The following is a 22288-nucleotide window of genomic DNA, read 5'->3' on the forward strand; positions in this document are numbered from 1 at the left end:
GTCTTAAAAATGGATTCCCTTCCTAGACTTTTATACCTATTCCAGACTCTCCCCATTAAGCTTCCCAGGGACTTCATGCTCTGTATCAGACAGATAACGTTGAAATTTGTCTAGGCTGTGATTGAAATTTAGAACCCTAACTAGAATGAAAGAAACTGGTGGAGTTGGTCTACCCGACTTTGACCTCTACTATAAGGCAGAGATACGCAAGTGTGTCCTGGATCTCCTACATAATAGAAGTACTAAATTGTGGGTGGCTATGGAGCAGGACTCTGTCAGGGAAGGCGCTGGGTCTGTTCTGGATACCTAGGGGAGAAAATAGGAAGGGACTGAGCAAACTTCATCCACATAGGAAGGCAGCAAGCAAATAGGATCCCTCATCCAGAAGTCATGAAAAAAGTCGGGTTAAAAGTAACCTCCCCTCTTTTATTAAATAAAAACTGGTATCGTACATTAGCGACGTTTCGGCCAAGATCACTATGGCCTTTGTCAAGCTGCTTGCTATTTGCTTGCTGCCTTCCTATGTGGATGAAGTTTGCTTTGGACAGGTGGATTTGGTGTCCGGGTCCAGATTGAGGCTTGCAAGGTGAATACCTGTATTGAAAGGTACTATCAATTCCGTGGTGCTGCTGTGATCTTCATATCACAATAGGAAGGGACTGAGACTTCCACCCCTTCTGACAGTAATCCTGGATATTTGGGACGGTTTTGTGAGAAAGAGAGGTCTGGTGTCATGCCCAGGACAGCTCACACTTATGGGAAACCCCGGATTACCATTCCAACAGATGAAAGTTTCTTAGTGGCTAGGCTGGGGGTTTTAACACCACGTATCTGGGACTTAATGGAGAACAGGAATATTAAAACGTTGCCGGACATTCTGGGACCAGGGTTGTCGGTAGCCAGAGAGTGGTTCAAGTATTTGCAGATCTGTCACTATGCCTAATCCTTGGGCACAATGACAATACTAAACAAGCCTTTGACAAGGTTTGAGGAGTTGTGTGTGGCCACGGATCCGCCAAAGGTGGAGATCTTTATCATATTGCATTCTGCTAGTGGGGGAAACAAAAGACAAAGCAGTGGTGTTCAAGGCACACTGGGAAAGAGGCCCTAATCCTGAAACACAAACTGTCCATCTCCAGCAAACTTCAAGAAATGAATTATAGGTTGGTTTCTCAGTGGTATAAAACACCACCCAAACTAGCCAGCATATATCCCCAGCTATCAGACAGATGCTGAAGGTGTCTAGTGAAAGGAGGGAATTTTCTTCACTTGTGGTGAATGTTTTATTCCATCTTTTAAAATAAAATAGGCAGCGACGTTTCGACCATACAATGGTCTTTATCAAGCATACATCCCCAATAAACTTACCCCATAAATAATAAAATCAATGCCTTTATGACCAATCAAATGTTCAGGTATCACTCCTCCCCTTCATCATTATGCACACACTCATCACAAATATATAATAATGAGCTTCTTAATCCAACAAAGTGATTAGTTGATAGAAATGTAGTTCGATTAGGAATAAATTGACTCCTCACAAGACAATCTCCCAAATTTGGTGATTTACGGTAAGTTATTGATGATCTTTGGTAATATTTTCCTTAAATCATTATCAACCCTAAGAATATTCCAATATTTGTTCAACATTCGTCTCATCTCAGACCATCCTGTGTTGTATTGTGTAATAACTCTTACACTATGATTTTCTTTGGGGTGTGGTTTTGATCTCAATAAACACTGACGTCTGGTGTTTTTGGCGCGAAAATAACCTTTTCTAATAGATTTCTGATCGTACTCTCTCTCCCGAAACCTATTACTCATCTCCATGGCTCTCAGTTCAAATGTGGGTTCATCTAAAGAGATATGCCTTAGCCGGAGAAATTGACTAACCAGAATATTCCTTTTAAGTTGGTCTGGGTGGGATGAGTTGGCATGAAAAATGGAATTCACTGCCGTTGGTTTTCTGAAGATATCAGGTTTGATGAACCCCCTTTCATCCATAAAAAAGAACATCCAGAAATGTGATATTCTGTCTTCAATATCTATACGTCAATTTAATATTGAGATAGTTGTCATTAAGAGTAGTCATGAATGCATCAAGGTCACTGACTGACCCCTGCCAAATAAACAAAATGTCATCAATGTATCGACTTTCACTGACAGAGGTGTAGGGTCGTCAAAAAAAATGCCTCTCTCCCACAGCCGCAGGAACAGGTTAGCGTACGAGGGTGCACAAGGCGCCCCCATAGCTGTGCCCTGAAGCTGTAGGAAAAAGGCATCACCAAATAAAAAGAAATTGTGGGCTAGAATAAATTCCAATAATTTGAGAATGAACTCACCATAAACTTTGTCTACTCCAGACCACTCCAAAAAGAATCCCACAGCCCGTAAGCCTAGATCGTGTTTAATTGACGTATAGAAAAATTCTACATCACAAACAACGAGCAGCATGTCATCATCTAGTTGGAGATCATCCATTTTCTTCAAAATGTCAGTAGTATCTTTCAAAAAAGAGAGCAACGATTCAACTATTGGTTTTAAGGTATATTCAACTAATCTTCCTCTGGGTTCACAGATATTGTTTATACGTGAAATACCTGAATCATCCAGGAGGATTCGTAGTATCTTTATGTATTTCTGGTAAGAGATACAACACTGATATTCTTGGATTGTCCAACATCAAGCAATCAGCTTCTTTTTGTGTGACAGTGTCCTGCCGCACGGCAATACAGATGATATTTTCCAATTCCTTCCTAAATGTAGATAGGGGATTAAAGGTGAGTCGTCTGTATTTATCCCTTTCTCCTAGTTGCCTTTTAGCTTCCCTTTCATACATTGCTGAAGGCCAAATAACTACATTTCCACCTTTATCTGAGCTCTTAATAACCACATATTTCATTTTTTTTCAGCTCTTTTAGTGACCGTCTATGTGATGGACAGAGGTTATCCAATCCCATAGTTTTGGGTATTTTTTCAAAATCTTGACTCACTAGTTTAACAAAAAGATCAATATTGGGATAAGTGGAAGTATGGGGAAATTTTTTTGATTTGCTCAGTAATTGCTTAGGTAACTTACCCCGGGGATCAGGTGGTTGTTCACCCAATAAGGCCATAAGATCATTGAGGGCTTGCACCTCTAACATAGACGTGTTTGAGACAGTTGTGCCTTCTGAGAATATCTTTTTAAAACACAAGTTTCCTAGCAAAGAAGTGTAGATCTTTTATAGCTGTAAAAATGACAAAGGAAGCAACAGGTGAGAAAGAGAGACCTAGTTCTAATACATCTAATTGATCTCTTGTAAATGTATGTGAGGACAGATTGATTACCTTAAATGGTGGTTCTCTGTCCTTCCCCCAGTCCTTGGCTGACATCGATCTACTGTGATTAGATGGTCTGTTGCTGTACTTCCATCTGAAGACCCGATCTTCATGGAAATCAGACAGATCCCTTTGGTATTTTTTAGACTTCAGATTGCTGACTTGTTTTTCCCAGATTTTAACTGTCTCTGTAATTTCTACCCTCCATTTGGCAATATCGGCTGTTGGCAACATACCAACTAATTCGTCATCAAGTTCTTTTATTTGTTGCTCCTGGGATACCAAGGTTACCTCATTATGTGTAATAATTAATTTCATCAAATCTCTGGAGCATTGGGTGCAGATATGTTCCCACTTATTCGTGAAATTGAGATCATCCCTCCCAAATGAAGGAAAATTCTGTACTCTTAAACCCCTTGGTATCAAATTCTTTTGGAGATAATTTTCCAATGTCAGTTTGTTCCACTGTGCTTTTAATCGTTTATGGATCAATTGTTTCAATTCAGTTTTGCAGCCTCTCATATCTCTCTGCTCACCACCATCGCCAGAACTTTTTGGGTTGTACACTTCTGAATTACTCCTTCTTTCGGAGACATCTAGAGGGTGTGTTCTTTGGAGTCATGTGATACATCAGGTGCTCCATGTTACGTTGTTTAGGAGACTATTTAAACACGATCAGTCATTGTTCACCATACCCCCTTGAGGAAGCAGATGTGAAACGAGCATTGGGGCTCAGGATACAGGTCTTGACTAGGATGTGGTAACAGCTTTGTATTTCTATTTTGTGTCATCTAACAGTCTTAATTTATTACCTTGTTTGTCTGGCTTGTATTATATATGACTCAGTAGATCCACTATTGTATTTATTGCTATCCTATTTATACCATGAACATATTTTTATTCTATTGTTAAGTCCTATTCCTGCAATCCAGATACTCATTTTTCCCCATTATACATGTTTTTAACTACTATCTTGTCTTGTAATAAAGTTTATCCATTTTAATTATTCTAAGCTCTATGTGTGGATCCATTTTGTGTTCTCATGATAATACAGTGGAGTGCTTTTGCATTGTTTAGCAATTGTGCCTAATTCTTTGGTCAAATTATAAAAAAGTGTTGTCACCGTCCAAAAACTTATGGACCGACAATGTATGTGTGCTGTTCCTGTTACAACAGCGACTTTTCTAATCTACAAGTCTCCGCTGACAACCTGCGCCCTTGTCCCACCACTCCTTACCTCTCATCAGTTTTTAAAGAGGACCTGTCACCTCTCCTGGTTTAGCAAAAATGTACATTCCCAACCATACAATTCTGGAGCATTTTTTCTTGGAACTCTGCGTTATGCCCTTCCTCAGTTATTTCATCTGGAAATTAATGAGTAAATTGTCAGCTGGCTGTTACCAGTTGGGGGTGTCCCAGCACCTTCTCATTGGCCAGTCAGTGCTGACAGTATCCAACAATGTAGGGACACATCCTTTTTGTCAAAGAAATTGGGAACACCCAGTTGTCAATTTAGTCATAAATGTCTAAGAGAAAAAGCATAACACAAAGTTCTAACAAAAAATGCTTCAGAATTGTTATTTTATGAGGAATACAAGTACTTACTAAAACAGACATGTCAGGAGAGGTGAAAGACCCTCTATAACTTATCCCACATTATTGGTACTTTTCACTCCTATATGCAATGAACACAGTTCACATGTATGTACACAGCACTATTCTGGTTCCAACAAGTTATCCCCCAATCTTCAGCACTCTCCTTGAAATAAATGGAGTGCAGTGCACCTGCCCGATCTGCGATTCCTTCCTTCAGAGACTTGTGGGGCGCCTGTTCTTATGAATGGTGGAGATTCCAGTGGTCGGATCCCCATCGATCAGCTAGTTATTCTCTATCCCATGGATGGGGGATAACTTGTTGGAATAGGAATAACCCTTTAACTGCAGAAATGATTTGGCTCTTTTGGGTAAAGTGGGCATGCGCAAAGGACTCAGTCACCTGCCTATATAGAATGCAAACTGGAAGTTTTTTTTTTTCCCGTTAATATGTACAGGCTCCAAGATTGGGCTTAAATATATGCAAACTTTACACCCTCGAATTCAGTAAGGTTTACATATGAAGTATATGTTCTGATGGATATACCAAAAAAATGTGGTTGTTAGTAATAAGCAAACACACTTTACAGGGGTCATCCACCTTGGCCTATCCCTTTTTTATTAGGAGAATCCCCTAACAGTAAGCTGATCTAAGGTGACCTGTCTCTAGGACTCCAAGTATCAGCTTTAATCTGTGGGGAAACCAGGAAGCAAGTGTTTAGCTCTCCAGCAGCATCCCTACAGGTGGAAATGAGCATTACACAGTTTTCATCATAATCACTGAACTCTGTACAATGTACAAAAGTCCTGAATCTTCTAAAGTGGCAAATGGCCATTGTAGCTGCTCTATAAGAAACTACATTAAAGCCCCATTTACACACAACGATTATCGCTCAAAATTCATTCAAACGATGGCTTTTGAGCGATAATTGTTGCGTGTAAACGCGTTTATCTTTCACTCTTCGACTGAATGATAATTTTTAGCTGAGCATAAAATCCATCATTCAGCTGTAGAGAGATAGCAGGGACCACAAGCTGTGTTCTCCAGGGGATTAGTTGATTACATTGTATTCATTGTATTCAGCCAACAGTCCATTTGAGAACAAAAGAGCTGAATGCAGAGCTCAGACCACCTGCTCTGTTCTGCAAGCATCTTTAGGAGGCTCATTTACATGCAAATGAAGCTGATAAAGTGCTAATGGGCATTAGTGCCCATTAGTACTTTATGCAAAATGATCGCTGAAACTGTCAATCTTTCAAGTGTTTGAAAGATTGTATTTGCATGTAAATGAGTCTTTACTCAGTACCACCTAATTAAGTATTCGACTATGAGTATTCAAAAGGAGGCAGACCTTTCACCATACTCTAATTATACAAAAAAGGGGAAATACTTTACAAAATTTGGTGCAGATTTGATTTCCTGAAGTGTTTCACACATTCCCTGTCAACATCCAAAGGACAATAAGGACACGTGAGTGGTGCGACAGGAACACTACTGTCATCTTATTACTTTATTTCATGACCTCCCCGCTAAGCATGTTGTATCCTCCTTTTACAGTATGGTACAATCTTACATCCATGATACATTCACATTATTTCCTAAACAGAAATATACCATTCTGCAAATATATTCATCATTTTTCTTTGTGGCAGTATTCAGCTTGATCTACATATGACGTTTATAGATGAGATTGTGCCCCTCCTGCAACCACTAGAGTTTCCCCGGTGATATATGAAGCGTCAGGAGAGCAGAGGAAAGACACGGCTCCGGCACACTCTTCAGGTTCTCCAATTCTGAAGGAAAAAAAAGCAGGAGTGTATCACTTCTAAACATACACTGTATATACAAGACATGTTAGTGACTGTCATTTGGCTTAACCCCTTAGTGACCAAGCCTGTTTGCGCCTTAATGACCAGGCCAAATTTTGGAAATCTGACATGTGTACTTTAACATAGAATAGCTCCGTAAAGGTTTTGCATATCCAAGTGATTCTGACTTTGTTTTTTCGCCACATGTTGTACTTCATTTAGGTGGTGAAAATAGTCCGATATAATTTGTGTATATTTATTAAAAGCGCCAATATTGGAAACATTTTGAAAAAATTATCGTTTTTTCACATTTTCAATTGTAATATATCAAATATGTGCAAACATACTGTACAAACTTTTGCTAAGATATATATTTCCATTTATTTACTTTATTCTGAATGCACATTTGAAAAACTTATGTTTTTTTAACCATTTAGGAGATGTACAAATTTAACATTACTTTTCAGCATTTTGAGGAACACTTTATTTTCCTGCACCAAGCCAAGATAGCAAAGGCTCGTAAGTGTCAGAATAATAGATACCCTCACAAATGACCCTATTTTAAAAACTACACCCCTTAATGTATTCACTGAGGGGTGTCATGATTATTTTGACCCCACAGTTTTTTTTCAGGAATGAATTCAATTTAGAGGAGAAAAAGTAAAATTTCATATTTTTGCAAATATGTCATTTTAAAGACATATTTTTTCTATAGTTTACATGAAAATGAGGATTTACACCCCAAAATGGGTCCCCCTGTTTGTCCTGTGTTCAAAAATATGGCCCTAATCTTATTTCTGAGTGCACAACGGGGCCCAAAATGAAAGGAGTAGTTAGTGTCTTTCAGAACAGAAATTTTGCTTGAAGGCGTTTTAGGCCCCATAGCACACATGTAGAGTTCTTGAGCGCCCAAAACCATAGAAAACCCCCACAAATGACCCCATTTTGAAAACTAGACCCCATAACAAATTTATCTAGGGGTTTACTGTCCATTTTGACCACACAGTTTGTGAATAAATTCAAGCAAAGCAAAAGGAAAAAATTGTGATTTTCGTTTTTTTGTCAATTCTGTCATTTTAAAAACAGCTTTTTTTGTACAGCACACATATGAATGAAGACTTACACCCCGAATGGATACCCCTGTTTGTCCTGTGCTCAGAAACATACCCATTGTGGCCCTAATCTTCTGTCTGGATGCACAATGGGGCCCAAAATGTAAGGAGTAATCGGTGGCTTTCAGAACATAGATTTTGCTTGAAGACCTTTTAGGCCCCATAGCACACTTGTAGAGTTCTTGAGCGCCCAAAACAATAGAAAACCCCCACAAATGACCCCATTTTGAAAACTAGACCCCTTAACGAATTTATCTACTGGTGTACTACCTATTTTGATGCCACAGTTTTTGAGTGAATTCAAGTAAAAGCAAAAGGAAAAAAATTGTGATTTTCTTTTTTTGGCAATTCTGTCACTTTAAAAACAGCTTTTTTTGTACAGCACACATGTGAATGAAGACTTGCACCCTAAAATGGATACCCCTGTTTGTGCTGCTTTCAGAAATATACCCATTGTGGCCCTAATCTTATGTCTGGATGCACAACAGGGCCCAAAATGAAAGGAGCAGTCGGTGGCTTTTAGAACATAAATTTTGCTTGAAGGCCTTTTATGCCCTATACCACACTTGTAGAGTTCTTGAGCGACCAAAACAATAGAAAACCCCCACAAATGACCTCATTTTGAAAACTAGACCCCTTAACGCGTTCATCTAGGGGTGTACTGTGTATTTTGACCCCACGGTATTTGAATGAATCTAAGCAAAGCAGAAGGAAAAAATTACTATTTTCAATTTTTTTTGGCAATTTTTTTCAATTTAAAAACAGATTTTTTGTACAGCGTACATTGGAATGAATACGTTCACCCCAAAATGAATACCCCTGTTTGTCCTGAGTTCAGAAACATACTCATTGTGGCCCTAATCTACTTACAGGACACATGGCTAGGCCTATAATGAAAGGAACAACTTTTGGATTTCAGGGTACAACTGAATAAATTCCAGGTCCCATCGCCCACTTATAGAGCCATTGAGCTGCCAAAACGATAAGGAACCCCCCTCAAATGACTCCATTTTGAAAACTAGACCCCTTAACAAATTAATCTAGGGTTATATTGCGTATTTTTTCCCCACAGTATTTGAGTGAATCTAAGCAAAGCAGAAGGAAAAAATTACGATTTTCTATTTTTTTGGCAATTTTTTTCAATTTAAAAACCTTTTGTTTTTTTGTACAGCGTATATGGAATGAAGACATTCACCCCAAAATGGATACCCCCGTTTGTCCTGAGTTCAAAAACATATCCATTGTGGCCCTAATCTACTTACAGGGCCCATGGCAAGGCCTATAATGGAGGGAACACCCGTTGGATTGCAGGGCACAACTGAATAAATTCAAGGTCCTATTGCTCATTTGTACAGAATAAAAATTGACTCCCTAAAAATATTCCCCCCCCCCCCCCCCACCCTCCACGCCCTTTTCGGCATTCCCAAAATCTTAGATAAAAGTAATAATGTGAACTGTGTGGTATTTCCGAAGACAGGGGAAATTACGGAGGCTGGTTGGAATGGGCACATAGGGCAATAAAACCGGCATCGCCCCTCCTCTCATGCATTTTGGGGGTCATTTCTTGACCTCAGTGGCAGTTATGGGGTGTAAAAAGTGGCATTCCGTGAGTCTTCGTAAGCTTGCGGAGGTGCGGCGGTCTCGTACAGAAGGTGCTCCTGGAACTGCAGGAAGGCAAGCGTTCCCGGGGCTTCTTGTAAAATATGTATTACAGATAGCGGTCTGAATAATGCCGGGCTCACGCAGCCGTAGGCGGAATCGGCTTGCGGAGGCCCGCAGCAAATCCCAGCTGTGAGCCCGGCTGTGACCCTGCGTACGGCCACGTAATGTACTGCGCATAACTGCCTACTCACACAGGCGGTCATAAGCAGTACTTTTTTTTTGTTTGCATTTCCCGCACTGTCACTTAGCGATGACACGGGTACCCGCAGCCCGTATACAATGTAGTTGCGTATGGGCAGCGGGTATATCCACGACCATGGAGCACAATGGGCTGGTCGCCTGAGAGCGAGGAGATTTTAAGTTTCCTGGGCTCCCCGACTCCTGCGCATGTGTTTGGCATTTTGCCGGCGGTCGCATGTGCAGAATCCGGCAAGGTTCACGAAAGAGGATCGCGTCGGGGTTCAAATACGGAGGCCTCCGGTAAAAAGTTTCATCTCCTCTCACTGATCGCATCAGTGAGGGGAGATTAAACTTCAATTTAAAAAAAAAAACTTTTACGTGACCGCCATTATCCATTGTATAACGGCGAACACGTGACCAAGCACCGCTCACCGCGGCCCCCCATGAAAGCTCCAGGCTCCTGGCTAAGTTTTGTAGCCAGGAGGAGGGGGAATTTAAATTATCCTGGCAATCCACAGCTTTTGGCGACGAGCGTGTGCGCAGAAACTGGGGTAAGGTCTGTGGATAAATCCGGGGGCCTTATGTACGTACTTCATCCTCCCTCACGGATATGATCCGTGAGGGGAGATAAAACGTAAGCTTTTTAAACTTTTTTTTAAACCTTTTAAAACTTTTATTTTCTCTTTTATTTTTTTTACTTTTTTACACTTTACATGATCACTGTTATCCATTGAATAACAGTGATCATGTGCCCAGTGAAATCTCCCTGCTCCTGGCTACACAGGGCAGCCAGGAGCAGAGGGATTTTGAATTACCCGGGGCTCGAGCCCCTTTGTGCACGCACCCGATGTCAATCATCGGGTGCGCATGCGCAGATGGGGACTTCGGGTCCCGGAACACCGGGGACATCGGCGGATCTGAGGTGAGTATTTTCACCTCCTCTCATGTATCAGATCCATGAGGGGAGGTGAAACCTGTACTTTTTTAAAACGTTTTCAAACTTTTTCGTGAGCGCGGCTATCTATTGCATAGCGGCGATTATGGGGCCGGGGACTGCTCATCGCGGTCTCCGGTAACATCTCCTGGTTCCTGCCTACCTACAGGAGCCGGGAGCCAGGAGATTTTGAATTTGCCGGGGTCTCCCGGGCTTCTGTGCATGCGCGTGACATCATCCGTCTGGCGCGCATGCACAGAAGAGCAGCGGCGGGTCTGGGAGGACTCCGTCACCACAGAAGACCCCAGAGAAGGCGGGTGAGTAATTTCAGCTTCCCTGATGGGGCAGCTGAATCTTTAACTTTTTATAAACTTTTTTTCACTTTATTGCGATCGGTGCTATCCATTGCATAGCGCCGATTGCAATGCCGGGTGGGGGGGGGGGGGCGCAGTTTGGGATGACAGCTCCATGCTGTCGGCTACCTGCGGGCACCGACAGCATGGAGCTGTCACGTCCAGTGCCCACGTGGCTTTATTCTCTGCAGGACACATGTTTTTATGTTCTCAGAGAATAAAGCCCACTTGGACAGGACGTAAAAAGGCAAGGAGCTGGTCACTAAGGGGTTAAAGGGATTATCGAAGAAGTGACAAAACATTAGTGTGGCAGCGATGGGGCATTTAAGATGTGACTATTGTGTATTTGCTACTTCTACTTTTTTTTTTTTAACTCTTAGATAACTCATTTGAACATGTACAGCACACAAGTCAGACAAAAGCTACAGGCCACATCTAGCCTGCCACCTCATTTCATGTGGCCCACCGGCTATGTAGTAACTGTACGCACAGGGGAGAGGTCAGCAGTTAGTCTCAACAGCGCCCGCTACCACTACTGGGGCCACTCTGGGAGAGGTCGCTACAACTACTGGGGCCACTCTGGGAGAGGTCGCTAACACTACTGGGGCCACTCTGGGAGAGGTCGCTAACACTACTGGGGCCACTCTGGGAGAGGTCACTAACACTACTGGGGCCACTCTGGGGGAGGTTGCTACCTCTACTGGGGCCACTCTGGGGGAGGTCGCTACCACTACTGGGGCCACTCTGGGGGAGGTCGCTACCACTACTGGGGCCACTCTGGGGGAGGTCGCTACCATTACTGGGGCCACTCTGGGGGAGGTCGCTACCACTACTGGGGCCACTCTGGGGGAGGTCGCTACCACTACTGGGGCCACTCTGGGGGAGGTCGCTACCACTACTGGGGCCACTCTGGGGGAGGTCGCTACCACTACTGGGGCCACTCTGGGGGAGGTCGCTACCACTACTGGGGCCACTTTGGGTGAGGTAACTACCACTACTGGGGCCACTCTGGGGGAGGTAACTACCACTACTGGGGCCACTCTGGGGGAGGTAACTACCACTACTGGGGCCACTCTGGGGGAGGTCGCTACCGCTACTGGGGCCACTCTGGGGGAGGTCGCTACCGCTACTGGGGCCACTCTGGGGGAGGTCGCTACCGCTACTGGGGCCACTCTGGGGGAGGTCGCTACGGCTACTGGGGCCACTCTGGGGGAGGTTGCTACCGCTACTGGGGCAACTCTGGGGGAGGTCTCTACCGCTACTGGGGCCACTCTGGGGGAGGTCGCTACCGCTACTGGGGCCACTCTGGGGGAGGTCGCTACCGCTACTGGGGCCACTCTGGGGGAGGTCGCTACCGCTACTGGGGCCACTCTGGGGGAGGTCGCTAACGCTACTGGGGCCACTCTGGGGGAGGTCGCTACCGCTATTGGGGCCACTCTGGGAGAGGTCGCTACCACTACTGGGGCCACTCTGGGGGAGGTCGCTACCACTACTGGGGCCACTCTGGGGGAGGTCGCTACGGCTACTGGGACCACTCTGGGGGAGGTCGCTACCACTACTGGGCCCACCGTGAGAGAGGTCATTACCACTGCTGGGGCTACTATGGTGGGGAGGGGTCACTATTACTATTGGGGCCAAGAGAGCTAAACACTTCCTGCCTGGTTTCTCCACACCTTACAGCTGATACTTGGAGTCCTAGAGGGAAGGTCACCTACGATCAGCTTACTGTTGGGGCATTCTTCAAAAAAAGGGATAGGCTAAGGTATGTGTTTGCTTATCACTAACAATCACATTTTTTAGTATATTCATCAGAGCATATACTTCATATCCACTCGATTCATTTCAATGTGAGCACTTGGTAATCTTCAGTGCTTACATTGAAATGAATGGAGTGCAGTGCACCTGTCCAGCCTGTGCTTCATTCGAGAGTAATAGTGGACCCCCGCCATAGTGGCCCTAGTAGTAATAGATCCCCCTTCCCTAGCCATAGTGGTCCCAATAGTAATAGTGACATCTCTTTGTAATAGTCCTACATGTATTATAAGTAGTACAGCATATCAGACTGTTACCTCTGTACTTTAATCCTTACCTGCTAATGCCAAGTTGGCGTTTTACTTGGTCCAAAATTGATTCATTCTCCCAAATCTGCAGTAATTGAAAAAGAGAAGAGTCATCATGCTGAAGCTCTAACACAGCAGCTCCTATGCTGGCCATGCATATAAAATATCTGTTGATTTAACAGTTTGAACCACCGACTTCCCCATAATTTTGTAGGCTCGGATGGACCGGAAGTGACGTCAGACGCCAGTAGCAGCGCGCCGAGGCAGAGGCACGAGCGGGGGGTCTGAGGGAGACAACGGACCAGCGGAGGAGCCGATACCGGCGCCCGAAGGTGACAGGAGCCGGCAGGAGGAGTGCAGAAGCGGAGCGGAGCGGAGCAGCAGCGGGTCTCGGAGCAGCAGCAGGAGGGCAGAGTGACAGGTGGAGTGAGCGGCCGCCGGAGCAGAAGCAGGTGCAGGTGCGGGGGCAGCAATCAGAGACCGGCAGTAGCGGAGGGGACCAGAACGAAGCAACTGAGACAGGAGGGCAGAGTGTGCTGATAAGTATCTACCTCTACCTCTGTGTGTGTTTGTGAGCTGTGTGTCTTCTGTGTATCTGGTTAGTTGTGTCTTCTGTGTATCTGGTTAGTTGTGTCTTCTGTGTGTGTGTGTGTCTGGGGGTCTAAGTGTTTGTGAGAGGGGGAAAAAAAAAAAAAAAAAAAAAATTTTGTGAGCGCGTGTCAGCGGGTAAGCGTTTGCGCGAGAGCGGCAGCGAGTGAGCGGTTGCAGCAGCGTGTGAGCAGTTGAGTGGTCGCAGCAGCGGGTGAGTGGTCGCAGCAGCGGGTGCAGCGGTGAGGGGTTGCAGCAGCGGGTCAGGGGTTGCGGCAGCGGGTCAGGGGTTGCGGCAGCGGGTCAGCGGTTGCGGCAGCGGGTCAGCGGTTGCGGCAGCGGGTCAGCGGTTGCGGCAGCGGGTCAGCGGTTGCGGCAGCGGTTGAAGCAGCGGGTGAGCGGTTGCAGCAGCGGGTCAGCGGGTCAGCGGTTGAGCGGTTGCAGCAGCGCGTGAGCGGAGTGTGAACAAGTCTATCTTCACTACTTCCACAAGTAAATTGTAGATCCCCATTAGGATGAGCTCCATGCCTGGCAATGTCATCCAGTGTGCTACTTGTGCAATGTATGCGGTCCTTGATCAGCCGATCGAGGACGCATACTGTTGTGCAAGATGTGTGCACGTCGAACATTTAGAAGCCCAAATTCTGGATCTAAATGGGCAACTGGCAACACTGAGAGCCATTGACATCATGGAAAGGAGTTTGGTGCTCACTGAGCAGGCACTCGCTGGGGTAGAGGCGGGGGCGGACGGTAGTACGGAAGTGCAGGGGGAGCAGGCAGTCAGCTGGGTGACAGAAAGAAGGAGGGATAGAGGGAAGAGAACCAGGGAGGCTAGTCCTGAACTGGCACAACCCAACAAGTTTGCACGATTGGCAGATGAGGGGGATGCCATTACAGAGCCAGCACCGCTGCAGCACGACACGCCCTCTGAACGCCAGGGGGATGACTGCTCCAGTGAGACGGGGACGGGGAGCGCAGGGCAGGCTAGACAGGTTCTAGTGGTGGGGGACTCAATTATTAGGGGGACAGAGAGGGCAATCTGCCATAAAGACCGGGATCGTCGAACGGTGTGTTGTCCTCCTGGCGCTCGAGTTCGACACATCGCGGATCGGATTGACAGATTACTGGGAGGGGCTGGTGAGGATCCAGCAGTCATGGTGCACGTTGGCACCAATGAACAAGTTAGAGGTCAATGGAGGGCCCTCAAAAATGATTTCAGGGACTTAAGGTCCAAGCTCAGGGCAAGGACCTCCAGGGTAGTTTTCTCGGAAATACTACCTGTACCTAAAGCCACACTAGAAAGGCAGCAGGACCTTAGGGAGGTAAACAAGTGGCTCCGGAGTTGGTGTAAGAAGGAGGGATTTGGGTTCCTGGAGAACTGGGCTGACTTTGCGGTCGGCTACAGGCTCTACCGTAGGGACGGGCTGCATCTAAATGGGGAGGGTGCAGCTGTGCTGGGGGAAAAGATGGCTAGAAGGCTGGAGGAGTGTTTAAACTAGGGACTGGGGGGGAGGGCAAAATGAGAAATAGTGGGGTAGCCAGTGTAATTAGCGATCTGGGTCCAAGCAAAGGGAATGGGGGACGAGCAGGGGGTGGGGTTAGTACAGTTAGAACTGATAGATCAGCCATAAGTACGAATAGCAACAAAACAAATTTAAAAAACAAAAAAAATGATATAAATTGTATGATCACGAATGCACGAAGTCTGATCGGTAAAGTGGGCGAGCTTGAAGCAAGAATGACTGATGAAAGTTATGACATAGTCGGAATTACTGAAACATGGCTTGATGATAAGTGCGATTGGGCGGTGAATTTGCAGGGGTACAATCTCTTCAGAAGAGACCGAAGGAACCAGAAAGGGGGAGGGGTATGTCTGTACGTCAAATCGAACTTGAAGCCGAGGCTACGGGAGGATATAGGGGTAGGAGACGAACAGGTGGAATCTCTGTGGGTAGAAATACAGGGAGGAAAAAATAACAAAATCCTGATAGGGGTCTTCTATCGACCACCAAAAGCAACAGAAGAAACTGAAGACCTACTACTAAGGCAGATAGAAGAGGTGTCAAAACGAAACGAAGTAATTATCATGGGGGACTTTAATTACCCAGATATAACATGGGAGAACGAAACCTGCAAATCTCACAGGGGTGATAAGTTCTTGAGAGTAATTAAAGACAATTACCTGAACCAACTTGTGCAGGAACCAACAAGAGGGAGGGCCATTCTGGACCTAGTACTAACTAACAAACCGGAACGTATAAGGGGGGTGCAGGTTGAGGGGCACTTGGGGAACAGCGACCACAATATAATCAACTTCCAGCTGTCAATCAATAGGAAGCCTTATCAGGGAGAGACAAAGAAACTAAATTTTAGTAAAGCAAAATTTGATGAGCTTAGAACTACTATCGGTAACATTAATTGGGACAACATCCTCAAAAATATCAGTACGGAGGACAAATGGGAAAAGTTCAAAAGGATCCTAATCACCTCATGTGAGCAGTTCATTCCCTTTAAAAATAAAAGAAACTCAACTAAAAGGAAACCAATGTGGCTCGACAAGACTGTACGAGGGGCAATAAACGAAAAGAAGAAAGCGTTCAAACTACTAAAGCAAGAAGGCAGCGAAGAAGCGCTAAAATCATACAGGGAAAAAAACAAAATATGCAAAGATACGATCAAAACTGCCAAGGAGGAAGCAGAAAGACGGATCGCAAAAGAGAGCAGAAACAACCCGAAGCTATTTTTCAACTACATAAACAGCAAAAGGATTTGCAGGGAGAGCGCTGGCCCTTTAAAAAACAATGCAGGAGAAATCATTGATGATGACGAAGGGAAAGCAAATCTACTAAACAGCTTCTTCTCAAGTGTGTTCACCAAAGAAAAGGAAATGCCACACGAGATGCAGGGGAATAAAACGAACCCCTTACAAAATATCTCATACCTAACGCAGGAGGAGGTGCGGAAGCGTCTAAAGAAAACTAAAATTGATAAATCACCGGGCCCAGATGGATTACACCCAAGGATACTAAAGGAACTAAGTGACGAGATAGCTAGGCCGCTATACCTAATATTTCTAGACACTATCAAGACCGGAGTAGTACCATTGGACTGGCGCATTGCCAACGTGGTTCCAATTTACAAAAAAGGGAGCAAAAGTGAGCCTGGTAACTACAGGCCAGTAAGTCTCACTTCAGTAACGGGAAAAATTTTCGAGGGGATTCTGAGAGACGCCATCGATGAGTACCTCAAGGAGATTAAGGGAATAACTCCTCACCAGCATGGATTCATGAAGGGTCGCTCATGTCAGACAAATCTGATCAGTTTCTACGATGAAGTAAGCTCTAAGCTGGACCAGGGAGAATCTATTGATCTTGTATATCTGGACTTCTCTAAAGCCTTTGACACCGTGCCACATAATAGGCTAATATACAAAATGAGGCAGCTCGGACTGGGCGAAAACGTGTGTAAGTGGGTAAAAAATTGGCTCAACGATAGAAAGCAGAGGGTGGTAATAAATGGTTCGTACTCTGATTGGACCACAGTCGCTAGTGGGGTGCCACAGGGTTCAGTATTAGGCCCCACTCTGTTCAACATATTTATTAATGACCTGATAGAGGGGCTGCACAGCAAAATATCAATATTTGCAGATGACACAAAATTATACAATATAATTAATGCAACGGAGGACAATGTGCGGCTACAAACGGACTTGGATAAGATGGGGGCTTGGGCAGAAAAATGGCAAATGAAGTTCAATGTTGAAAAATGTAAGACTATGCACATGGGCAGGAGGAACGGATGTCACAAATATTCACTTAATGGGGTACCGCTGGGGAAAAGTGATATGGAAAAGGATCTAGGGGTATTAGTGGATAATAGACTAAACTGGAGTAACCAATGCCAGTCAGCTGCTGCAAAGGCAAATAAAGTCTTGGGGTGCATTAAAAGAGGTATAGGGGCGAAGGACGAGAACATTATCCTTCCATTATATAAGGCACTTGTCAGGCCTCACATGGAATACTGCGTACAATTCTGGACACCGGTGCTCAGGAAAGATGTCACAGTGCTTGAAGGGGTTCAAAGAAGGGCAACTAAACTAATACATGGAATGACGGGACTGGAATACCCACAGAGGCTATCCAAATTGGGACTATTTACTCTAGAAAAAAGAAGGTTAAGAGGCGACCAAATAACCATGTATAAGTACATGAGGGGACAACACATGGATCTCTCCCGCGATCTGTTTACACCCAGGACCACGACGGTAACAAGAGGACATCTGCTACGATTAGAGGAAAGTAGGTTTCATCACCAACATAGAAAGGGGTTCTTTACTGTAAGAGCACTTAGACTGTGGAACTCTCTACCGGAGGAAGTGGTGATGGCAAAATCGATAGAGGAGTTTAAAAGGGGACTTGATGTCTTTCTGGAGAAGAAGTATATTACAGGATATAAATATTAGGTTAAGGGTCAATCCTGGTATACAGGCAGGTAGGAACTATTAGGGGTTGATCCAGGGAACAGTCTGATTGCCATTAGGGATTCGGGAAGGAATTTTTCCCCCAAAAGGGCTAATTGGCTTCTGGCCTTGGGGTTTTTTGCCTTCCTCTGGATCAACACAGTAGGATAGACAGGCTGGACTAGATGGACAATGTCTTCATTCGGCCTTACATACTATGTTACTATGTATGTTACTATGAACTGGCCAAACAAGCATGTATACTGCACATTCAGGGATTCACTGACCCATGTATACCTATGTGTTTGGCCAGTCTTTTGGTTAGTTGACTTTAGAGGATATGAGTGCAATTACGAACTGTAGAACCAGTAAGAGGAAAAATAAAGATAGGAGTGGTATGTAGTTTCTCCCACAGCAATAGGACACACGTTTGTTAAAGGGGCACAAACTTTTCAAACGTATTTTGCTCATCATTTCTGTAATATACTTGCATTAAACATGTTGTTGCTTTACCACTGTAAATCTCATTTGAAGTGACTGCCACTAGGAGGTCTCCCTTCAAGGCCTCTATGCCATTCACTTTATGTCTTAAAGAAAAGAAGGAACATGGACACAAGAATTTTTCCATAGCAACAGGGGAGACACCATTTTCACAGGCAGCTCCCATGCACTTAGAGGCTACAGGTGACAGATCTGCAGACAATATTTATGATCTCCACAATTTCTGCCTCTTATACTTTTACAGGGTGTGTGCACACATTACACACACACACAGTGCAAGGGAAGGGCAAGGAAATCAGGACAAGGAACTACTGGCAGAATGCTAGGCTTGCTATACACCCCCTTCCTGAAAGCGGATGGCAAACAGCTGAACAGAGAAATGAGGAAGACCAATTGAAAATCATAACTTACTGAAATGAAACAGACTGCAAAGAGCAGCAAATGAGAGTGTGAGGAGACTGGGTGTATTTTAGTAAACTTGCTTTTCAATATAATCATAAAAAATTTGTGATGGGCACATCATCAGGCTGAGGTAGTAGGAAAGAGAAATTGGAATAACCCCCCCCCCCCCCCCCGTTGAATAATATCACCAATATCTTACACTGTGAAGTGTTTTTTGGCTAATCTTCTTTATTTTTCTCTAAGCAGGAAAACAAGATGGAACAAAGTTTTCCAAAGAACCGAAGCAAAACATCATATATTAATACAGCCTAATCTTTGGATTTTTCAGGCAAAATTGGTGCTCATTCACTGTCTGGAACCCAATAGATTTGTAAATATTTTTTGCTTAAAACATAGCTTTTAATAAGATTACATTAAATCTAAAATTTATACATATAGCACTATTCCAAAATAATTAACATACACACACTTAAGTATAGCCAAATTCCCTTGACCTCTCTGTACTCCTATAGGGCTGTAGATATAGATTAGTCTGGATTCACTACCAGATACCTGGTTCTTTTTAACCATACATGGTATCCATGGTTTATGACTTTTAATAATGGTCTACTAGCCCCAGTAATTCACTTTCAAATAATCGGTCAAGGGATAAAAAAAAAAAAAGAAAAAAAAAAAAAAAAAAAAAAAAAAAAAAAAAAAGAAAAATTATCCCTTGACCGATTATTTGAAAGTGAATTACTGGGGCTAGTAGACCATTATTAAAAGTCATAAACCATGGATACCATGTATGGTTAAAAAGAACCAGGTATCTGGTAGTGAATCCAGACTAATCTATATCTACAGCCCTATAGGAGTACAGAGAGGTCAAGGGAATTTGGCTATACTTAAGTGTGTGTATGTTAATTATTTTGGAATAGTGCTATATGTATAAATTTTAGATTTAATGTAATCTTATTAAAAGCTATGTTTTAAGCAAAAAATATTTACAAATCTATTGGGTTCCAGACAGTGAATTTTTCAGTGATAGTTGGGACCTACTGTCTCAGTGATTAAAATTGGTGCTCATGAATCACCGTAAAATCTTGGCATTAGTACATTCTCTAAGAGAAGCAAGGTTATGGTTGGAATTGTGATGATCACAAAATGTCCGAGCCGCTAGCCACGTCTCCATGTAGTCATAGCCAAAAGTAACCATTCTCACAATTGCATTTACAGAGTATGCAACCCATATATCATAATCATACTTACAAGTGCACTAAACCTGGTGCGGATGAGGCCTGGAGCAAGGCAGTTCACTCGGATGTTCAGAGATCTTAATTCTGGAGCAAGGACTTTGGTTAGGCCTAACAATGCGGTTTTACTGACACCATAAGGACCCAGACGCTGAGAGGGAAATAAAGGCATAAAATTGAGCAAAAGAGCAAGAAAAACCTCTAGGCTGGACACACTAGCCCCCAAAGGTTTAAATCAAAAGTATCACTATATGCCCTACTTCTAGAAATAAATATATCCTTGAGGTCGTCGTATTATATTTTGGATTTGTTTTGTGTTGAATACTGTTTTTATGATGTTGTCTCACACCCTTATTTGTATTTTAGGTCTTGTGGCTCAGATGTGTTACCGTCCATTCTGCCTCATCTACGAGCCGTAACATTTACGATACAGCAAATATTCAGTCAACCATCTATGGATTGATCCAGATGAATTCAATAGAGATTTGTTGCATAGAACTGAGTTATTGTCATTTGGTTTATTGTCATTGACGCCTATATCAATTTTGATTGATTATCTCTTTTGGTGTCAAAGTGCACATCCCCCTTTGGGTATCTTGGGTTATAATTTGCTTTGAATGATGTATATGATCCCTTTAGGTACAATATTTCTGTACATAAAAGGTAATATTACCCAATACATATCCCTATTTGTTAAAACACAATATCAATATACATTATACATAGACACCCCCTATAGATGCTATGCGATAGATATCTTTAAAACATCACTTTTAGCGTTAAAAAGGAATCTGTTGGTTAAAATTGAAATTGGTTAATGTGGATTGTAAATAGGATGATGTCTATACAATGATTTACATTTTCTTGGAGAATACTTCCATTTTTGGTAATGCTATGGATCATATAATCCTTTATTTACGATTACCGCAGTGACCGCTATGTCTGTACTGCTATTCACAGACTCACTATACAAGGGCTAATGGACAAGGATGCAGGAGCTGTACGCTCCATAGATCCAGAGAAAAGGGGCTGACTGCTGTTGCCGTACGTCATCTCTGTCTCCATAGCGATGCTTACATGTAGTAGTTGAGTTATCGCGGTGTCTATGGTAACTACCGCGCATGCGCTGTTTGGAAATCTGACACCGGTTGTATGGAATATTGCGATGTCCACTGCAAGGCCCGCTCATGCGCAGAACGAATATATGGACGCCGGAGCTTCTAATATGGTGAAGGCACATGAATGGAACACATCTGACCCGGGAAGTTTTACCTATATATCACCATGCTACCCAATTATGACTTTAGGGGGACATGGCTAGCCACTGATGAAGTAGGATGTGCTTGTCCTCTGCTCCCAACCGACCTGTCGCAAACAGAGACAATTCAGCCGCTGTGGTCCCAAGCTGTACCTGTCATGGGACAGAGGAAAACTTCTGAAGTCCAACAGCAGCATTAGAGACCCTCCGCACCTGAATTAGAGTGCTTCCTCCCCTCTCGGGTTGGATCGCAGATTCAGAGAGGAGCATCCAAGATGGCGCCGCGTCTTTCAGCGCGTGGAGCCGTGGGAGAACAGGAGGCTGCAGTACACTGCACCAAAGAGCGTTCCTCCCTGCACGTGCCCGCGGGTGCTGAGAAGGAGACAGACCAGCCTAGGAAGGTGTCCGGGAGCTTGGGCTCCCTAAAGGTAGCGGGGTGCTGCAGCGAGAGATGGCAACATGATGGAGGGGGGGAAGCCGCCATACACGAGGTGGGGAGGTGGTTCTCCTACCCCCAGCAGAAGTTACTGGAACACCAGTGGACTTAATTCCCCTGATAAGAGTCCCTCTGGGGCCAGGGGAATCCCCTGACTGTACATCTGAAGCCCTCAGCCAGAAGCTCATGGGCAGACTCACTGGCCCTCATTCACCCCATGCTACCTGGGGAAATTCAGAGGAGGAGAATTGGCATTATGAAAGCTGACAAGCAAAGGGATGCGGAGCATTTAAGCGGCTCCCACAAAGACCCCACCCCACCCTGGGGCCCTCACAGTCCCCTGACATCATTCCCGCCGGAATACTGCTCCCAGCAAAAAGGGGGATTC

At 44.1% G+C, this 22288-nt stretch overlaps 1 protein-coding gene across 1 annotated transcript in view; it reads right to left on the reverse strand.

Moving 5' to 3' along the window:
* Window positions 1–6390: 6390 nt before the first annotated feature.
* Window positions 6391–22288, reverse strand: part of LOC136628238 (dehydrogenase/reductase SDR family member 4-like) — a 56609-nt gene continuing 40711 nt past the window's right edge. Inside the window, exons 7-9 of the mRNA XM_066603980.1 lie at window positions 20223–20357; window positions 13054–13109; window positions 6391–6708 (exon numbers count right to left, since the gene is read on the reverse strand). Of these exons, the coding sequence (XP_066460077.1) occupies window positions 6594–6708; window positions 13054–13109; window positions 20223–20357 (306 nt within the window). The 3' untranslated portion in view covers window positions 6391–6593. The remainder of the gene's footprint in view (window positions 6709–13053; window positions 13110–20222; window positions 20358–22288) is intronic.

This window comes from Eleutherodactylus coqui, chromosome 5, assembly GCF_035609145.1.
Source record: "Eleutherodactylus coqui strain aEleCoq1 chromosome 5, aEleCoq1.hap1, whole genome shotgun sequence".
Classification (NCBI taxonomy): Eukaryota; Metazoa; Chordata; class Amphibia; order Anura; family Eleutherodactylidae; genus Eleutherodactylus; species Eleutherodactylus coqui.